At 41.2% G+C, this 20,151-nt stretch overlaps 1 protein-coding gene across 1 annotated transcript; it reads right to left on the reverse strand.

Moving 5' to 3' along the window:
* Positions 1-2,629: 2,629 nt before the first annotated feature.
* On the reverse strand, positions 2,630-19,706 carry LOC111218762 (synaptic vesicle glycoprotein 2B-like). The gene is made up of 13 exons (XM_022741216.1): positions 19,587-19,706; positions 14,564-15,279; positions 10,730-10,910; positions 8,614-8,765; positions 7,845-7,978; positions 7,220-7,309; positions 5,774-5,887; positions 5,545-5,633; positions 5,069-5,233; positions 4,835-4,968; positions 4,355-4,555; positions 4,066-4,225; positions 2,630-3,161 (listed from the first exon to the last, which is right to left on the reverse strand). Exons 2-13 carry the CDS (start codon positions 15,039-15,041, stop codon positions 2,978-2,980), a joined length of 2,082 nt encoding a protein of 693 aa, XP_022596937.1. The 5' UTR covers positions 15,042-15,279; positions 19,587-19,706; the 3' UTR covers positions 2,630-2,977.
* Between the last annotated feature and the right edge of the window lie 445 nt (positions 19,707-20,151).

Genomic DNA, 20,151 nt, shown 5'->3' on the forward strand with positions numbered 1-20,151 from the left:
TCATATTGTTATCAGCCACTCAAAGCACTTTACACTATATCACCCATTCACACACACGCACTCACACACTAATGAAAATTATTTTTACATCACAGAACAAAACAAAAATCTTGAGGTTCCTCTGTATCTGTGATAGAAAAGACACAAAGTGCGACACAGCAATGCTAATATACCCTGTCCTCTAACTCAACATATTTTAAAACTTTGTGACATTTTCATAATAAATATGTGTGTGTGGTTTCCTTTGAAAGCTTGTTTTCATCTGTTAATCTCTCTTTAAGTGGACAGTATGAAATGTTTTGTGCTTAACCTACTTCTTCACATGTCCTGAGGACCATCGTGAAAATTCACCATCACATCTGATGGGATTTTATTTCATTCCTTACGTGTATTTAAGGTTTTCATTTTGACATTTTGGTAAATAGGCTTCTCTTATTTACTTTATTGCAGTGAGACATCTGTGTATTAAGCATGGCTAGAGCCAGCTGCTGGTTAGCTTAGCACAAAGATGGGAAATAGGGGGAAACAGCTAGCCTGGCTCTGTGCAAAAGTAAAAAAGTTGAAGCAGCCACTTTTCCACCTTGAACCTGCATCTTATCAGTTTTTGCTTCCTGTCCTGTCAGACCACTTTCTGTCTGCCTCTATCGCATTGTCTCTTTACACTGGAAGTGTTGTGTGTGTGTGCACATATACACACACACGTGTGTGTGAAGCATCATCTTCTTTTGTTTATTTTGTGGTACACCACCACTCTTATTGTGATGAATGATTCTCCCCTCAACCGAGTGTATTGATTAAACACAAAGTATGAGCTTGAATTCGTACTGATGGATGACAATTTTGGGGGGTTTTATATTCCCTCTTTTGTCCATTGGGACAGTCATGTCCTCGAGTAACCCTGTGGCAATTACACATATGGCTGTAAGCTAGCTATCAAGAGATGCACAGAGCAACATGTGTTTGTGTTTACCTCAGCGCCTGACTGATCTCTGAACTCACCAGAAACTCCTGCAGCATCTTCCAGGGCTGAAAAATGAAGCCAACACAGATGTTCCAAAAACTGCAGTGCCCGAACGGCCACTTGAGGCTGGCTCTGAAAGCAAATCAATCTCCATAGACTCCCATGTTAAAATGCCCAACCAACTTTACAGCAGTAATAAACATGTTTACTGCGTGGTACAAAAAATGGTTTTGGTCTCTAAAGCTAATTTCCTTCTTCATGACAACTGTGGGTGAATTTTTATATAACTCCCTCACTGGGTGAGCGTATGTTTGCCACAAGCCGGCATGCATTGAGGTCTCGGCTCCACACGCACCCCTCCTCTTTGCCCACTTTTGGATTAGGCGGTTAGTTAGGAGGAGTCAGGCACTGCCAAGATGGCGACGACGGAACGGCCCACTCTGAGCTTCAAAACTGCTCTTCAGAAACGGCGTCATGGGTGACGTCACAGAGGCTAAGTCCATCTTTATTTATTTACAGTCTATGAACAGAACATGAGGAAGTCTAAGCTAAGCTAATAGTTCTCATTTTTTTATTTCCCAAAATGTCAAAGCATTTCTTAAAGTCAAATCTGAAACTCTCTAACATTCACAGTGTTCACACAAGTGTATAACTTGTTTCATATGTTAAGTGTACATTCTGCATCTATTATTAACCAAGAAAAACTGGATCACGAGCCCTCAGCTTTATTCAAGTCATGATGGAGCTACTATTTTACAACTAATATACACAGGTCTACAATATGTACAACAACAAATATAGTATTGGTAATCAGACTATTGTGTTTCAGTAAATTCACAGACATGTGGATAACAACCACACACACGCACACACAGCTCAGTCATGCCAAAAAAGTAACATGCTCCTTAGAAATCTTGACACATGTTGTCAGAAATGCAGCAGGTTCTGTAAAACAGTTCTTCATCAGAACGTTATAATAAGAGCATCATATCAAAACATCTAGTCTCACAGTTTTGTATCATTCTCTTTTTTTAGAAAAAAGACGAAAAAATAATTCAATAAACAAATAGAACAGTTCCATACACTTTGTCATGGCAAGATGTGACAGATAAGACTCTGATTCTACGTTATCACCACCTACAGAACACAGCTCTACAGTTAAGGACAGACACGACGTCTCAGAGTTGAAGACAAGACGACAAACAGGAGGAAAATCCAGTCGGCTGCTCAGGTTGGATTTGGATTAAGTGGAAGAAATGAACAGAAGTGGATTTGGTTAAAAAAAACTCCAACGTATGATAAAATGGTCAATCCAGGTTTATGTCTAGAGAGAACAAACCAAGTAATAACATGTGCACTAAAGAAGACTATAGACACCACAGGACAGTGCAGAAAATAAAGACTGGGTGAGTGAAAGAGGTGTTTTCTCTGAACAACAACACCAGCATTGATATTGCTGCTGAGCCTCAGCAGTGAATACAACAGGCTTCAAATCCAGTTCAAGTCATGACTACAACTTATATACCTCTGTCTTTCTTTTTTTCTCAGCAGGGAATGAAATCAAAGCACAACATGGTAACATGAACTACATCACCTTTCAAGTACAGACACATTTTCATCTCATATTAATCTTTCTTTTACACAAACCTCAAACAAAACAAATGTTGCTACACTGTGTGTGGATGTGTGTGCATAGGGGGTGGGGGTGGGCAGTAAATGATAAAAAGGAAATGACAAACACTAATTTCATATGATGTGTCAGAAAAGCTGGGCAGCCTGAGGAGCTTACAGAGGGAACAGAAAGCAACCACAGGTCCATGTAGGCAACCAAATAGGTTTTCAACATTTCTTTAATTATACTGTATAACCATGACAGACTCATAAACACAGCTAGCACAGCGTGGCCTTTCTTCCTTGTCTTTTCATTTCAGTTTAAGCTGATAACTCTTTCAAAAAAGCTTTCCCCCCCATAGCTACACTGTGTTCGGGGCCTGGAGGCTGCAGGAGTTTGGCTTTTCAAGACAGGATTTTCTCCCGGGTTTCGGGCAGCTTGAGAGCCACCAGGCCTCCGCAGACCAGGGCAGCGAAGGCCAGGAAGATGGGGATGATCTTAGTGATGCCGATGAAGGCTGCAAAGATGAAACTGGCAACGATGGCTGCAAACTTACAGATTCCATTCAGTATACCAAACGCTGTCCCTCTGTAGAGTCAGAGGAAAGACAAAGAAAGATTACATGCATAGTTTTACGCGGCCATCTGTACAATAAACAACAAACAGTTGTCTCGTCAACAACCATAACTAGTCAAACTTTGGATTTCTTTATATGCCAAAGTGGTGAGTGTGGGAATGTAGTAAGTGTGACACTTGGTATCTGGGGAGTTTGCACTGCATCGTGCTTATCATACTGTACTGTACACAATACTAAGGCTAACTATTGCTACCCAGCAGTATTCCTCCATTCCACGTCTTCATCATGAGGGTGAAGATGCTGACCTTTTGCTTGGGACTTACTTTAGCTTCAGTCTTTTAACATGATATCATCTATGTAGCCATCAAATGTATATTTAAGACCTTTATTTACAGGGTTCTCATTTTCTCACAACAAGTTAGTCTGAAAGGAGGCTTTTGACAAACTAACAGGACTAACAGTTCCCATTTCAGCCAACAAAAGTCACTGTTGTCAGCTGGAAATGAGAAACCTGCTTTTTCTTCTACCTCTATGTGAAATGAAGGATTCATTGTTTAACTAAATGAAGAATTTCTTGAAAATGATTTCTAATGAGCTGTCTGAAATCAGAAAAGCTTGACGGGAGTAGCAACAGTACCCAAAAGGCTTAGTGACCCATTTGAATATGTTTTGACCTTTGCAAGACCCAAGAATAAGAATGGTTATGTTGTATGTTACATACAAATATACACATATATGAAAGGATAAGCAGTATGGCTAATGAATGAATGAATGAATGATTATTATATATAGCAGTAACATTTGTACTGTATCTACAGTATTTGTGCAGGGGTGGAGTTGGAAAACTGACTGTGGTGAAGGTCAAGGTTCAGTTGGATGTTTACAGTAACACAGAGGGAGAGAGTTGGAATGTACCTTTTAGAGGAGGGATAGAGTTCCACAGAAATGACCTCTAGTCCGTTCCAGGCCGCCACGCTGGTGCCATAGAAGAGACACTGCCAACATATTACAGCTCCTTGACTGAAACTTAACAGCAAGAGGAAAGTGCAGGCAGACGACGCCAGCATAGAACCACCTGCACAGAGATAGATAGATAGATAGATAGATAGATTTTAAATACTGAAAGAGATAGAGCAAAAACCACAGAATGACCCCACCTGTCTGAGGTTACTTATATTGTATTGACACTTTCTGCTGATCTCACCTATTATTCTGATCCTTCCTATCTTGTCCATGAATAATGCAGAGATGATGTTGCCAGGCAACACAGCCAAACTGCCCAGGAAGCTGACCATGTAGATGACAATATCGTTCTCCTCCTGGAAGTTCAGATGGCAGCCTTTCTTTGGGTGGAGGAAGGTGGTGTTCTCCATTCGACAGTCTTTGAATTTTTCCTGCCAGAGGTCTGGAGAGAACAGAGGCGTGTACGAGGAGGTGACGCTTATAGAATATTGGTTTATATTTCACATCAGACTGTAAAGAGAAGTTTTATCATCTTAGTACCAGAGGATAAACACACACACGCAAAGTGTTGCTGCTTTGACGAAGTTGACTGTTTTAGAGCAGTGTTAATGTTTTCATATATATTTTATATGACTAATGAGTAGTTTCTTTGAGCCCCGGGTCTTCATGTGAGAGCAGTGTGAAAATACCATAAACATTCATTACTAATTCTGTGAGCTACCTGTGTTGTAGAAGACAGTGTTTTTGATGGTGCAGTTCTCGAAGAAGGTGTTGGTTGACTTGACATCCTCAAAGTAGCAGTTCTCAAACAGAGAATCCTCGAACTTCACAGACTTAATCTCAATGTTTGCAAACCTGAATGAAAAGAAAAATGAAATTAAGCAGAGGTAAAAACAAATAGAGAATTGTAACTTTAAAGAGCATGACACAGAGGGGCTGCACTGAGGGAACCTACTTGTCATGGATGTACTCTCCCTCTCGGTGGATCTGGTTGACCAGAGAGAAGTTGAAGTGGAAACGTTCGACCCGTTCCCGGTGGAACACTCTGACCTTGGACTCGTATTCCTCATACTGCATGTACTTGATCATATCAGGGAACCACACTCCCAGCCCGTGGTAGCTGATACACGGAAACAAGACATGGAAAATCTGAACATAGAAAACCAAAAAATGACCTGTATATAGGCAACATAACACTACTGGGGTAATTGAGATTTATTTTTTTTCGTTTGTGCACATCCAATTTTATCAATGAGATTCCTTCTAGCTTCAGGTTAGCTCTGCCTCGGAGAAGTTTGTAAATCTCCACCGTTTTCTGAAAATGCATGATTTGAATGTAAATCTACCAGTAGCGGGATAAATGTATTCTATCAGGTTTTCAAAGCCCAAATCTGAGTGTGGCTTTCCATGTTGAATATATAATATTTTTACCTGAAGGCCAAGCAGAACCAGACAATAACCAGGAAGAGACCTTGCAGTCTGAGCTCTGGGGCTGATAATGACATTATGTTAGCCATCACCTGAAAGATTGAGAGACACAAACATGTAATTTCTGCATGGAAAAAAAGGGGAAGAAACTTGTGGTATTAAGTGCGAGATAAGCACCGCAAAGCTCCTCTTAAGTTCTAATTGTACTTTAGTGTAGGGGGGATTTGGAGACCTGTTGCAGCATGGTCATGTGTCTGACGGTCCAGCGCTGGAAGGCGGTGCCGGTCTCACTCTGGATCTCTATGAACTCGTCCTCCTGAGTCTGTGGGGTCTTGATGTTTGTCACCTTCATAAAGAGACGGGGGTGGGAACATTTAATTAAGGCTGTTTTCTTTATTAACATTTAACATTCTGACTCACTGAGTGAATCCCATTCTGTTTTTTTCAAAATATCAATAAATAGCATTGTTAATAAACATTGTTATATTTCTCATTTGGCTTTGTGTTTTGTTGTCTATGTAAAATTTGCACCAATATTTAAACATGTCAGTTATCTTCTTAATTATCTTTTCTAATTTAAGCGTAAGTATTGCTTAGATAGGTTTTGTGTCTGCTAGTAGTGAGCACCTCCATTCAGCTCAGTTGAATGAAACAGCTTTTTATATGGATTAAATAAATACCATATGCACACATTATAAAGTACAATATCATATTTGTGACATAACTATAATAAATTCCTGAACTATATTGCACTGTTATGTATGAAGGGGACAAACATACAGAACGTCAATCTTTGACTTTAGAAAAGCTGCTGCCAATTTCAAATTTGAAAACCTCACAAATAGCTTTTTTGTGTTCTTCTTATTTTGTAACAGCAGACATTCATCACATCAGGGAAAGCTGGTGGTGTAATGAATAACATTAATGACAGCTACATCCACAGTGCTGCAGTAAGCCATGACAGTGATGTAGCTTCAGTAACAGCCAACACTAGTGTCATTAATTACACTTACGGTATTGACACTATAGCATGTCATGGTGGATGCTCATTTACTGTCATGACTTACACTTGAATAATTAATGTTATTAGTGACACCCATGTATTTCCTGCTATGATGACAGTATGATTTGAGGTCTTTACTGTCCATCACCACCACAATCACAGATCAGGCTGTGTAAGCTGGCATTTGAAGTTTTTCTTAAAGGTCCCATATTGATATCCATAAGAAGACATATAGTTGTGGTTTTAAGAACCAAAAACCACCTCAGTGTAGTTTTACATCTCCTCTCTCAGGTTTTTCTCTGGACCTCAAATAACAACAGGTTGGTGAGCCAATCAGAAGAGAGGAGGCTCTGAGCCTCTCTTCTGATTGGCTGACTGTTTTCTGGGTGATTGAATAAAAATATAGCAGATTTCAGCTAAACACTCAGAGAAACCAAATCCTGCAAGGTTGGATGTTGAGTCTGGGTGGGCGGGGCTTGGAGCAGTGACTGCTTTGTTGTGACATCACAAAGTTATAGAAGTCCTGACAGCTCATTTTAAGGCTCAGTTTCTGAATACAGGCTGTGTGCATTTCTCTGTGGACTGAGTGCTTTGATACTTTCAATACTTTATAATCAAAGAGGATGTAGAAATCTCACTTTATACAATATGGGATCTTTAAGTCTAAAGACTTACAGTGAAAACTCTCTCTGGCTCCCCCTTGGCCTTCCAGTTGGTGTCATGAACTTGTCGCAGGATCATCCAGGCCTCATCGTGTCGAGCATTCTGACAAAAAATTAAAAATAAAAGTATCATACAAGCTCTCCTGTGAATGATGAACGTCAACATAAGCAAAGTGTTCTGTGAAAGTAAGTTTAGTATACATTACTGTACTGTACATAAGAACATGTATTTCCATCATAGATTTCAGTTTGATGACTGAAACTTTCCCACATACACTGTAGCCAGATAAGCAGCTGAGTAACAATGTTCCCATGAGGTCTGTGTCTTATCAGTGGGGGCAATGTGTGATTATTTGGGGGTGTGTGATATGAACACGTTGGAGCAGTAACATACAAATACAAGACCACATGTGGTTAAAGGTCTGACAATGTCCTGGATGAGAAACAGGGGTGGGTGGTGTTCTGGTGATGCCTTAGCAGCCCTTCGCTACCTTTGCACAGCAGTGGGATGTTGCTGTGGTGACTGATGACTCAACATTTCTTACAAACAACAGCTTGATGTTTAATACTGTGCACTGACATAATGAATATTAGGATACAGCGCTTATAGTTCATCGTAAGAGGTTCCGGTGTCTAACCTCCAGGAGGAAGCGCGGGCTCTCCGGCATGAAGATGACTCCGATGAGTGCAGCGAGCGCAGGGAAGAGACACACCAGGATAAAAAGTCTCCAACTGTGGATCTGGAACTCTGTACCGATGGCAAAGCCCCAGCCTGGAAAGCCATTCAGTAGAGAACAAGTTAATATGTCAAGACTCAATCTTTCTGGCATATTTTATAATCCAAATCACAGAATTAGTGTAGAGTAGCAAAACACAAAAAGCATCTTTATTGTATTTTATATATTCAGAACTTATTTTATGCACCAGTCTCTCCATTTTTGCATAAGTCATTTGCATTTGAAAGATTACATTGATTAAAAAGTCGACAGTAAACACACAGTCAACCGTGACTTTGTTTTGGAGTCCTGAAAAAATAATTTTTCTAGTCCTGATGCTGCCAAGATGTTCAATTGTTTTAATGTGAATTATTCATATTTAGCAAGTAACAGCTGAGATAACTTCTTACAATGAGTCATATTAGCAATCACAAAGAGGAGCTAAGAAAATAATTTAGCCACATGCTGATGTTGATGCAGACTGAAGAAAAAAGTCCTGAATTTCAAAGTGCTCCTGCAGTTGTTTGAATTTTAATTATAAGTCAGATAAACATTACATCATCTCTGTCTTCTGAGTTTATATACAGGATATTTGAACGTATGTGTGCCTTTGCGTGACTGTACATGCACATGTGTGTTAGTCAGTATGTTTGTGTGTGTGTGTGTGTGTGTGTGTGTGCATGTGTGTTACCATAGTGAGGGATGATTCCCCAGGCGGTGAAGGAGGCGTACAGGCCTCCCAGCATCCAGAACATGCAGAGCCAGCTCAGATGTTCTCCACGTTTATCCATCTGCAGGAACTCAGTGAAGTAGGTGTACACTATCGGGATGGAGCCGCCAATTCTGGAGGGGGAATCACAAGACATCTGAGTCTTCAAAAAATGATTCTTTTCTTCTTTTTTTTTTTATAAGGATTGTCCATCATTTTCTGAGGATTTAAAGGAACATTTACTATGATTTCTCCAATATACTCATTCATTTAACAGAAAAAATCTAATGTAATGATGACGGTTTTAAAAACATGACTTTATACTTATGCCATGAACTTATTGTGGGAACTGAATATTTAGTGGTTTGCTTCAGTGGTCAGTTTGTTCAGAGAGCTTTCAGTATGATGCCAGGACTGACCAGAAAATGGGGAAATTGACTCAGAAATTGCTCATATGAGATTAAAAGTTTAATGGCTGAATCCTGCTGACAGGGAAGTCTCAAAGCAGGTGTTGGTCGGGGATAAAAGGCACAATAACAGCATCTCTCTTTCATTTTAACGCAATGTTTCACCCTTTGCGTCAGTGCCACTTCCTTTACTCAGATTGTTGGCATCTTCTGTTACTGTAATAGATTTGGTATCAAGTGTAAGAGATTAAAACTGGTTTAATCACAAAGAAATGGAAAAAACATATATTGTAAATTCAGCTGAGAAATGACATTTGAATAACAGAGAAACCTTAATACCACTACAATATGTTTAACATCAAGACAATGGTTGTCATTTGAGAAGATTTCTCTATTTTTTATTATGATGATGAATCTTCTTAAATGGGGGTGTGGAGTCTGCAGGCTCCTTGTGTTTTGTGAAGCCAGCAAAACGGGCTCAGTTCTTCTGCAGATGTGAGCGTTAATGACTAACATGGGGCTCATTATCACCGTGAATCAGCAACAGCTGAACGTTTTATTATGGTGACCTTGTATTCTTTTGGCTTAGCAAAAAGCTCAAACATCAATATTGCAGGTCTGGGAACACTCAGGCTGTAATCATTATCAAAAGAAATGTGTCTTTGAAAGTTGCAAAAAGCAATCTGTGCACAGCAAAATTTTCACCCCAAGGTGCTGGCGACAGCAGGAATTCAGCAATAAAACTCAAATCAAGCAAAGATCATTGTTTTCTGCTTTTAATTAGTGTAATAAAGAAATGCTCTGTTAAAGTAAATACACAGATTTCTCCTTCTCGTTGCGCAGTGTCTTTGAGTTGGTATCAACAGAGCTTGACGGTGTGGTGGTGTATGCCAACATGCAGCACATGGCAGCGTGGTGGTATGTAATTATTATGCATGTATTCCACACCAGACTGACAGCTGATGGAGCCCACGGAGCAGCATCATTTTGACTGCACAATAGAGAAAGGGCAGCAAACTTAATCTCAGTGAAGTCCAATGAGACACAAATAATGCTCTCGTTTTTTAATAGGATAACAATTAGATTAAACTAATAACCGAATATAGTCCACTAATACAGAGGCAGCATGTAATGAAGCACTAAGCAACATGACCAGTTAATATTACAGTTCTAGGCTACAGTCTTTAACCCTTTAGGCACTGCAAATGTAGAGCAAAAATAACCATCTTTTGCTGAACTGAATATCGTGTAGTAATCACATGCCTGGGATCAGTGAGACTAATTTTAAGATGCCTGCAAATGCAAATGTCAGATTAAGGAGAGAAATAGATTGTGAAATGTAAATGTGTTATTTTAATGAGGAAAATAAACTAACAAGTAAGCCAACCGGTGTGTTTATACGATGTCCTCTCTCCCTCCATGTTGTTTGTTTGTTTCAATGGAAGTGCCAGCTATTATTCATCGTGCTTAAATGTCAGGTGCCTTATTTTGGAACAAATATCAAATACAAACATAGGGATGTGCTCTGCCCTGCAAAATGCCCTGCAAAAAAAAACAGACATACTTATTTCCACTAAAAGCATTATTTATGGCAAAATGTCTGGCAGTATAAAAAAAAGCCTACTGAGTGGTCTTTTGTTAAAGGAAGGGCTGGAAATGGAAATGTGAACACAAATGTAAAATGGTCTCACCCGAAACCTGAGCAGAACCTGAAGAAGAGGAAGAAGCCGTATCCCTGGGCGAAGCAGGACAGGAAGGAGAACACCAGGTCGATTGTCAGCACGTAGATCAGACACTTCCTCCTTCCCATTTTGTCGCACAGACCCCCCCACACCAGCGCCCCCACCATCATGGCCACGTACACCAGCAGACCTGCAAGTATACACACACACACACACACACACACACACACACACACACACACACACACACAGAAACAGTGACACACTTGGAGATGTTTGACCTGGTGCACTTATAATCCAGTTCTGTGTTTCAGTCATGAGACACACTTGATCTCACTGAAAGCAACAGAGCAGACTCATATTATTATACACATTTTTCTTTTTTACAGGTCAATACTGCTGTTAGCCACAAGGGGGCTCCCTTTACACTTTTATGAGCATAGAGGAACAGAGGAATCATCACTTCCTGCTGTAGTTCAGTGTGATGCACCGACTTTCAAATATTCATAATGACATTCCAAGAAAGTACACCTCCGCTGATAACAACGTTCCCAGAAATCTGACAGAGAAAGAAGGGTCATCGAGCGCTCCATTCCTGCCACACTCAACTTCCATGTTGTTAAATCTGCTTTCAGCTTTGTTCAGATGTAATCGCTGTTGCTTCAATTGTCTTTGCTTTTAAAGAATTTTCTTTTTCAACATTTTTTTTTTCGTCACTGTGATTAAATGTTTGATGACTGCAAAGCTCGTTTTCTTCCCGTAGTTTCGCACTCTGAGTCGCAGCAGTCTGGAGTGTATCCCAGCATGCAGTTGACAGGTAGTCTAGTCTTCCATTTCTTTTTGTTGTAACGCAACAGCCCGTAACAGTGACCAACTGTGCTGCCCATTACTGCACCGAGGAGACAATAAAGATTATGTACTTCCTTTTTATGTCTCTGGGGAGAGTAATACTCTCTCCCCTGCTGTTGTTGTAAGGTCTGAAACCTACAACCTCAGCCATCCTCTCCACCGTGTTGTTTAAACCTTTAGACCCATACCTCCTGCCTCCTCTGTGTTTTTACTACACACAGCCCTAATTACAGTGGGACTAAGCAGCTTAACGGCACGTGGAGCCATAGTGTGCACCTTCCCCGTGGATTACTAGACTATCCAAATGCTCTGGTGCTCCACACGGCAAGCTGCACATCCCGAACTCATTCAACAAGAGACTGCTCAGGGCACCGGGAGACTCAATCAAGAGTCGAGGCTAACACGACTGTGACAATATCATTGCTCTCCCGGAGCCAGTTGCAGCAGCTGTCAGCGAGTTCAAACTTAGCCTCATTATGTCGCATGTGTGGAAATTTTACACATCACTGAATTAAAACAGGTGGCATCGCACAAGCTAGTGTTGATATCTACAGCCAGGTACAACTATGGCATAGCGCTCTTCTGACCTGACACTTGATCAAAAATCTGTTTAATAATGTTGCAACCTGGGAATATTTTAAATGACGAAAGCTTTATGCCAATAAATTATCAAATGGTAGCAGTTACCTTAGCATAATCAGACATTTCAAATCATTCAAATTTGTATGAATACCACTGACTCTGTATGCACAAACTAAAATCATTTATAAAGCATTGGCAATGAAGTTTAATATATCACTATCACTATATCATCCTCAAGTTTTATTGGTGCAATCTGATGAAGTACATTGAGAGCAGCTGGTAGTTGCAAGGACCTTGGAGAAGCCTTTTCACACAAGCTGGATTTGCAGAAGTTGTGTATTTAACATGTCATACAACAGTAACAATGTGAGTAAATAGAAAATAAAATAATTTGCATGAGCAGTGAAGTTATTATTGCCTTAACAGACCAGAAAAAATCCCCAGAAGCGTGTCCAAAGTCAAATTCAATCAAAGAGAAAGAGAAAGAAAAAGAGAACCTGGACATCTTTGCATGACTGAAGTGATGTCCGACAGCTGCAGTGTAGAAACACTACAAAAATAAATGCTAAGCATCTAAGATATTCTGGATCAACATTTTCATTGCAGGAGGCAGGCCACCTCATAATTTATGCATGACCATTTTAATTGCAGTTTGGGTTTTATTCCAGAAATGCATTAGCTGCAGTGCACGTTTGGCAACTTCCTTGAGATAGTTGGTGAATAAATCTCTGCAAACAGATCAAGTCTGCATTTTAAAAACTGCCAGAACTTTCTCTTCTTTGTCCCCAGAATAGTGTCTCCAACTATAAACCTCTTGTATTTTCACTCTATAGATTAAACAATAAAAAACGCTTTTAAAGGTAAGTGCACCAATCATCCTCCTCTTTTTAACAATAGGTTTGGAAGTCTATCTGATATCCAAAGACAAAGGTTAAGATAAAACACATTTCTGCTCCCGTGTGTCTGCCGAACAGAGCATGAGCATGAATCAAACAGCATCATTCTGCAGATCTATTTCATATTCTCAGCCAATGATCTGTGCTCCCCACCCGCTCTGCACAAACAGACGCTGTGATTTCATTTTCGCCAGGCCTTCCTCCTGCTACCACAGCCTGTCAGAGGCCTGAAGCGTATCTGACAGCTCTGCACCGGGCGCTGCATGCCGCCAGGCTCTCTGACTGCTGCAACATGCTCCATATTAGCCTGGGAACACACACTGAATACAATCACCACCGGGTTCCTCATCAATCTCTTGCAATGCTTCATCCCAGGAGCCTGTTGTTAAAATGAAATGAGCGATGTGCAATCTGCCACATCGTCTGGCTACACACGAGGCCTGGGAAATAAGGTGAGAGGCTTTAATTTGCAGTTTAGATGTCTGCACAGAAAGGGAAGAACAGACGTTTTAAAGGTACACTTCCCAGTGAGTGGTGTCTGTGCTGCATACAAATTTCAGTATGTTTTCGGCGTGTTTACGTCTGCGGTACACTATTTGGGAGCGGGTGAAGCTAACAGGAAACTGGAACAAAGGGAACACTCCCCTTAATGCACAATATGTTAAAAAAAAAGATACATTTCCACCATAATTACACACTTAACATGTGGTGTGACGCCCCTCAAGTCACCTTCTAGATACTTGTACCAATGCCAAGGCTCAGTGAAGCTTATCTGATGGCTGACAGTGGACCCATACTCTATTAGGACACACAGTTGTTCTGTACTTTTGCATTTGCCTCAAGGGATCCAAACAGTTTTTTTCCCCCTAATTTATCCAAGTGGCTGCTGGGATACATGTGCTCAAAGCAGTGGTCTGCAACCATTTGCCATCAAGAGCCAAACATATGCAGGATTTTGTTCCAGCCAATTCACAACAGCAGATCATTTCATTGATGAGTTCCTCCTCTCTGGGTAAAAAGTGGAGCTCTTCGACAGATGATAGTAATTAGCTGCTCTTGTGGGTTTCCAAAAGGCTGTATATCTGTCCTGGCTGTATATCCGCGTGTGCTAAATCAGTCTCTAGCCATGCTAGCTGCAAGGCAGTGTTGGTCTATCAGTCAGTTCACCTTTGATCCAGACTGAAATATCTCATCAACTGTGCACTCTAATAACTCTGGTGAACCTCTGACTTTTCCTCCAGCGCCATCAACATGTCAGAGCTTTAATTTGTCCAGTATTTTGGTTTATGATCAAATACCTGCAAAACTCATGACTCTCCCATCAGCCTCAGCTGCGTGTCCCTCCCCAGTGTAATCCTGGAAATTATTTTACATGGACTAAATTCTTTTCAAATGATGTTTGTTTCACTTTGGAATGAAAAACAATGAAAGTTTCCACCACATGCACTCAGCAGAAACCTCTCCTCACATCAGTGACCTCAGTTTTTCCACCCCACCCACTTTTTCTGTCACTTACCCAGCAATCCTTTGTCGGCGTTGGATATACACATGTCCTTCTCAGCGCTGGGCAGGACGAATCCCACCACGAAGCCATCCACTCCGTCGGCCATTAGCGCCAGGCCCAGCACGAAGAACAGCATCCACTGGAAGCGCCCATGGCCACAGTCCTCCATGATGGTCTCGTATTGCTCTGGCAGGTTCTCTTCCTCCTCTTCCTGCTGGGCAGCCTGACGGGCTTTCCTCCTGGCCTCCATCCGAGCTGCCCGTCGCGCCTCCTTGATCTCGTCAGGGTGGGGGATGCCCTGGTACTCCCCCTCATACATCTGGTCATCATCATCTGCCCCCTCTGTGGCATCACTAGCAGCATCCTCGTCCTGCGGAGGGTAGTCCGCCTGGTAAGGGTAGCCGTCCTGACCGCCTCCATCCTGGGTGTAGGTGTACTCTCCGCCCTCTGTCACCTGCTGGTTCACATTGTTTTGATAGGGGTCATCCATGGTTCCTGCCGCGTATTAAGGAAGCAGGACTGACTTTGCCTTTGTCGCCGTTGTGTGCTGAAGAAGCTCAAGTTGTCAGCTATAATGGCATAATCCTCCCCAGGAGCTGTGAGTTGCTCTCTCAGGTGTCAGAGGGGAACTGCAGGTTTTCTGTAGTAAGAGTCAAGGTCTCAGGTTTAAGGCCTCAGCAGCGGAGTTGTATTATCTTCCTTGATCTGCACAGAGCTGCATGCTGAACCTAAAACACAATTAACACCACACATCACAGATTGTCAGCATAACAGCAAAAGAAGAACACACTTGTAGAGCAGAGACATTGCTATGCATCACTGCCCATGAAGACTGCTTGTGAGTGACCTGCCAAGTCGAGTCACACCTACGGTCTCAAAGGGCTTCAAAACATTTGTGTAAAGAACATTAAAGTCACATCATGATTTCTGACCATCAAATGAGAAGAGAAAAACTAGAAAAACTAGAGGAAATGCCTACAATATGTCATTGTCATTATAGATGGGCAAGACATTTCTTAATTGTTTTTAATTTCATTCCCACTGTTTGTATTGATTGTTTCTGCCTTGCTTTTCTCACTCTGCTTTAGTTCCCTCTCCGAGAAATTGATCCTATTTTGTGTTATTTGTTACTGCTTGTAAAGCAATTTAAGTTCTAAATAAGCCCCAGAAATGATTCTAGTCAGAAGTGAAAAGTATTATTGAGCAGGAAGAAGCAGTTCAGGACTCCCAGTCTCTCCTGCAGGCTGCTTGTCCTTCCACACAGCCAGATAATCTCATCGCCTCCCCGCTCAAATGCTCTGACGCCATTTTGATCCATCACACAGCGCTGCTGCAACGATGACACATACAGATCTCTCTTGATTTTTTATAGTGACCAAAGGCCAGAGCCACCAATAGGAACACAATACACACAAATTGCATTGCATTAGAAGAATGTTTTGCTGGCTGTGACAGGGAGATATTCTTCCAAAATCAAGCCATGGTTAGCCTGAGGCTGGATCCTCTGTAATTTAGAGATAGCAAATGATGTTGTATTGGAGAAACGTTTTGTGTCAGACAACCAAGCTGCATAGCTGAATGCTAAACGCAGCACACAGCTCATGAGAAATTGACTTATTTCAGAGTCGCTAAAGTGTAAAATAACTCAAACCTTGATTTAACCTTCATGTGTCTCCCAGAGAAGAATTTTTAGTTTCATTAACACTGGGGGGTCTGCAGGGTAACTGTGGTCCTCAGTGCCTTGTTCAAGGGCACATTGATAGCACTACCTTTAAAGCTAGCCACGTAACTTTTACAGTAGAAAATACAGACTAATGGGGAAAGCTAAAATGTAGCTGTAACAACAGTAGCACAAGTCTCAACTGACTCAGTAATGTCACTTATCTAACATTAGCCACCATAAGCTACTGCTCATACCAGACCAAGTAAGGCTGTAGTAGCAAAACCTCCAGATGTTTGATGATGACCAGGGGTGTTTTTCATAAGAATCCAGGCTTTAACTTGTAACTTCTTCTTTCAAAAGAAGAGAATGTAGAAGATGCAGTGGAAAACGAATCCAGGAATCTAATACCTGATTGGTACAGTGTGTTGCATCTAACATATATCTCAGCAACAACAAAAAAACAGGGAAACTGGTTGCTTGATGACACCAAACAGGGCGACTGAGCTGAACAAGCCAGAGCTAAAGCTTGTAGCATGTCTTGCATATTTGGAAATAAATGACATGTTTATGTGTAAAAAGAAATCCAACATGGATATTCTTTTCACTACAACAGCACAGAGGCAATATTCTCTTTACAACAGGGGCAGTTTTTGGGTGATGGAATCTCGTTTTTGAGAAGTGCTAGTGCTGATATTGGTACTACCACTGTGTGAGAATTACTTTTCAATTTTCTTTTTTTTTTTGGGGTGGTTTTGAAATTTAAATTAGGCTCCAACCATTTGCTGGAAGCAAAGGTTTGGTTTAATCAGCCATTTAGTGGGCTATGGTATCAAATTGCTTCTGACTGAATGTCTGTATAAGTGCATTTTGCCTCAAGTTACATGATAAATTATAAGCGTTCTCTCCAAAAGTACAGTTATTTTCAAAACTGATGCAATTTTGTACCAGATCTTTTTGTGAAGCTATTCATGAGAAATATTTCCACATCCAGATTTTCCTCCAAAATCCAGTTGTTTGAGGTGTCACTTTCTTCACACGGTTATTACTTGTTACATGTGTTCTTCCGGCTCGATCCAGACACAGTTGCAATCTTATTATGTGACACCGGTTGGTTTGGTTTGGGTTGGTCTGTTCTGGTTTGGAGCCAGGATGACGAACACTGTAATTTAATCCAGATTAAGGCTGCAGATTCATTTTGCCCTTGTTGCCTCATATTATTGTTTCATCACGAAACTCATAGAGGTGGCTGATAGCGGCAGTGGATTATGGAGTCTGGACTGAAGCAGTGAAATGTACTTGCTGCTCTCGGATATGTAGTTTTGAAATCCCATCGCCAGTGTTACAACGTATGCATGAATCTGTTTTGTTGCCAGGAGTAATGAGAGGAATTGCAGTGCCAAGATGTGATGTGATTTTCTTTTCTTTCTTTTTTTTTTTTCATTTGTTGATTTCCTTCGGTAACATGAATAATACATGAACAGTTCAGGAGTGAAAGTGAGAGGATGGATGCTCAGTCTGGTTGAGGGAAGTGGTGTTGCTTTCATCATCCTACTGCAGCTCTTTTACTCACACAGCTGGCACTTACATAACAGTTAGACCGCCTGTACTCACCCTTTCCCCCCTCTGTCTCCCTCCCTCTCCCTCTCTCCTCTAACTTATTGATCTTTGTATCTGTTTATGAATGTAACCCCCCACCCCCACCCCCACCCCTACACCTCACACACACACACACACACTAATTCAGATATCAAATCAGCATTTATGCCTGTACAGAGTTTGAATAGGTCATGATCTGCCTTCCTCTGAGAGTGTCTTGGTGTGTGAAAAGTTAAAGAGCCCCTTTGAATCATGAAAATCGATGGGAGACTGAGGTTTGACAGGAACCAGAGAGGTCACCGCATAATTTACAGAAAGCTAATTCAATCTCACTAGTGACCTTTTACTGTTCAGATCATTTATTAGTTTGACTGAGCCAAACTCTGTCATCTGCGCTTCATCAGTTTCTGGAGCTCGTTCTGCAAAGAGCAACACTCATATGGAGTTACATATTAATGCTGTGATGATGGACTTATAGCTGCACACACACACACACACACACACACACACACACACGCACACACACACACACACCCAGTTGATACACCGGTAAAGCTGCTCTGTGGTCAGCAGTTTAAGACTTTTCCCAGCTACAGTTCTCATATTTAATTCAAGCTGCCCAGTACAACCACAGCGCCGAGGGCCGTGTTGAATATACTGTTGAGCTGAAGGGGCTTTCAATGCTGTTTTATCTTTGGTAAACCTGGAACCTCTGCTATATACACCAAACTGTAAAACAGGAGTTTGACCCAACAGCTGATTTACTTCATCGTACAATAATGTGTGCATTACATTGCAACACCTGAAGAGTTTTTTTTTTTTTTGCTTGAAAATGACCAACATTGCACATGATGTCATCAGCATAACTGTATGACCAGATTACCTCAATAGATTTTGCTTGTCCAGGTATAAAAAATGGCTGACCTCCTCTACCAGTTTTCACCGCCAGGGTTCAACTAAGCAGCAGGGTGAGGGCTTTGACTCTCACTCAGGATTTTACAAAAGCATTTACTGTTTCTTTGGATAAAAGTGTCAGATTGCATCTAGTGTATGCATTATATCTGTGGGTGAAACAAGTCCACCATCAAAGCAGTGAGTTCAGTCTAATCTCAGCTCCTCTGTGACCTCGAGCGGTCAAAGAACAATCCTGTGTGATTTCTGGGGACGACCTGTCTGCTAACCTGTCAAATACATTTATTAGCAACCAGTTTCTTTTGACACCACTGCCACTGGGTCAGTTATGCAGCTAGAGTTGCCATTGTGGGGCTTATCAGATGTGTCCCTTATGATATTCTCATGCCAAAACCATATTCATATCCAGATCCTGATAACAGAGACACTGGATTCCTCCCTCATGCAGTGGAAGATATTCAGCCTGGTACGAGAGTATCTTCTTTTTACACATCAGCTTTGATCAAAAGCTGCAGAATCTGACAAATGGTAAAATGTGCAAAATATCTAAACGTTTTTTTTTTTTTTTTTTTTAAATAAAATAGCAGAGTTACTTAAGATTCACCAAATCAGAGTCTATTAATGGATGGGGACTTCTCTGCATATGTTTATGGATTTTTATCTAAAGATGGTAATGTTGATGGCTGGGGATGGACTTTTGCTACATGTTGATGTTGTTGCAACAAATAGAACTTGAAAAAATAAATGATAGCTCTGCAGGTATTTTTAAGTCTAAATTCCCTCTCACTTCTTCACCACTAATTTGTTTGTCAAAACAACAAACTAAATAGCACAGTGCAGTAAACATAAAAAAAGTTGTCTTACCAGAGTTGGCATTCCCTTATTATAAAAATATCTTCAGAAAAAAATAAAAACAAACACAAATAAAAAAAATGCTAAAGTCCAAGTAGCATTTTCACATATCCACAGCCTACATGTCAGTTTATCCTGAGGCCGTGCTGCAGCCAAGCCTGAGGGATTAGGATCCAACCTCCCGACCCCCCCTCCACCACACACACACCACACCACACCCCCCTCACCAGGGCTCATCCCCACAGGAAACTCCCCGGAAGTAAACACCCCCACATCTGGGACCCAATGGTACAGCCCTAAAGGTTTAAATAGCAACAGGCTGCACTGACACTGAGTGTAAACTGTGTGGATACTCTACACGGTTTTGTAATACTCTTGAACTGTGGAAAGGGTCCTCCACTCCACACAGAGTCAGAGGTCAGCTGCCAGAACAGCATCCCTGGTTGAGATTGTGTGTGTGTGTGTGTGTGTGTGTGTGTGCGTGCGTGCGTGTGTGTGTGTGTGTGTGTGTGTGTGTGTGTGTGTGTGTGTGTGTGTGTGTGTGTATGTGTGTGTGTTTGCTCAAGGACACTTCAGC

The sequence above is a fragment of the Seriola dumerili genome, unplaced genomic scaffold (genome assembly GCF_002260705.1).
Source record: "Seriola dumerili isolate Sdu_G_001 unplaced genomic scaffold, Sdu_1.0 BDQW01000003.1, whole genome shotgun sequence".
Classification (NCBI taxonomy): Eukaryota; Metazoa; Chordata; class Actinopteri; order Carangiformes; family Carangidae; genus Seriola; species Seriola dumerili.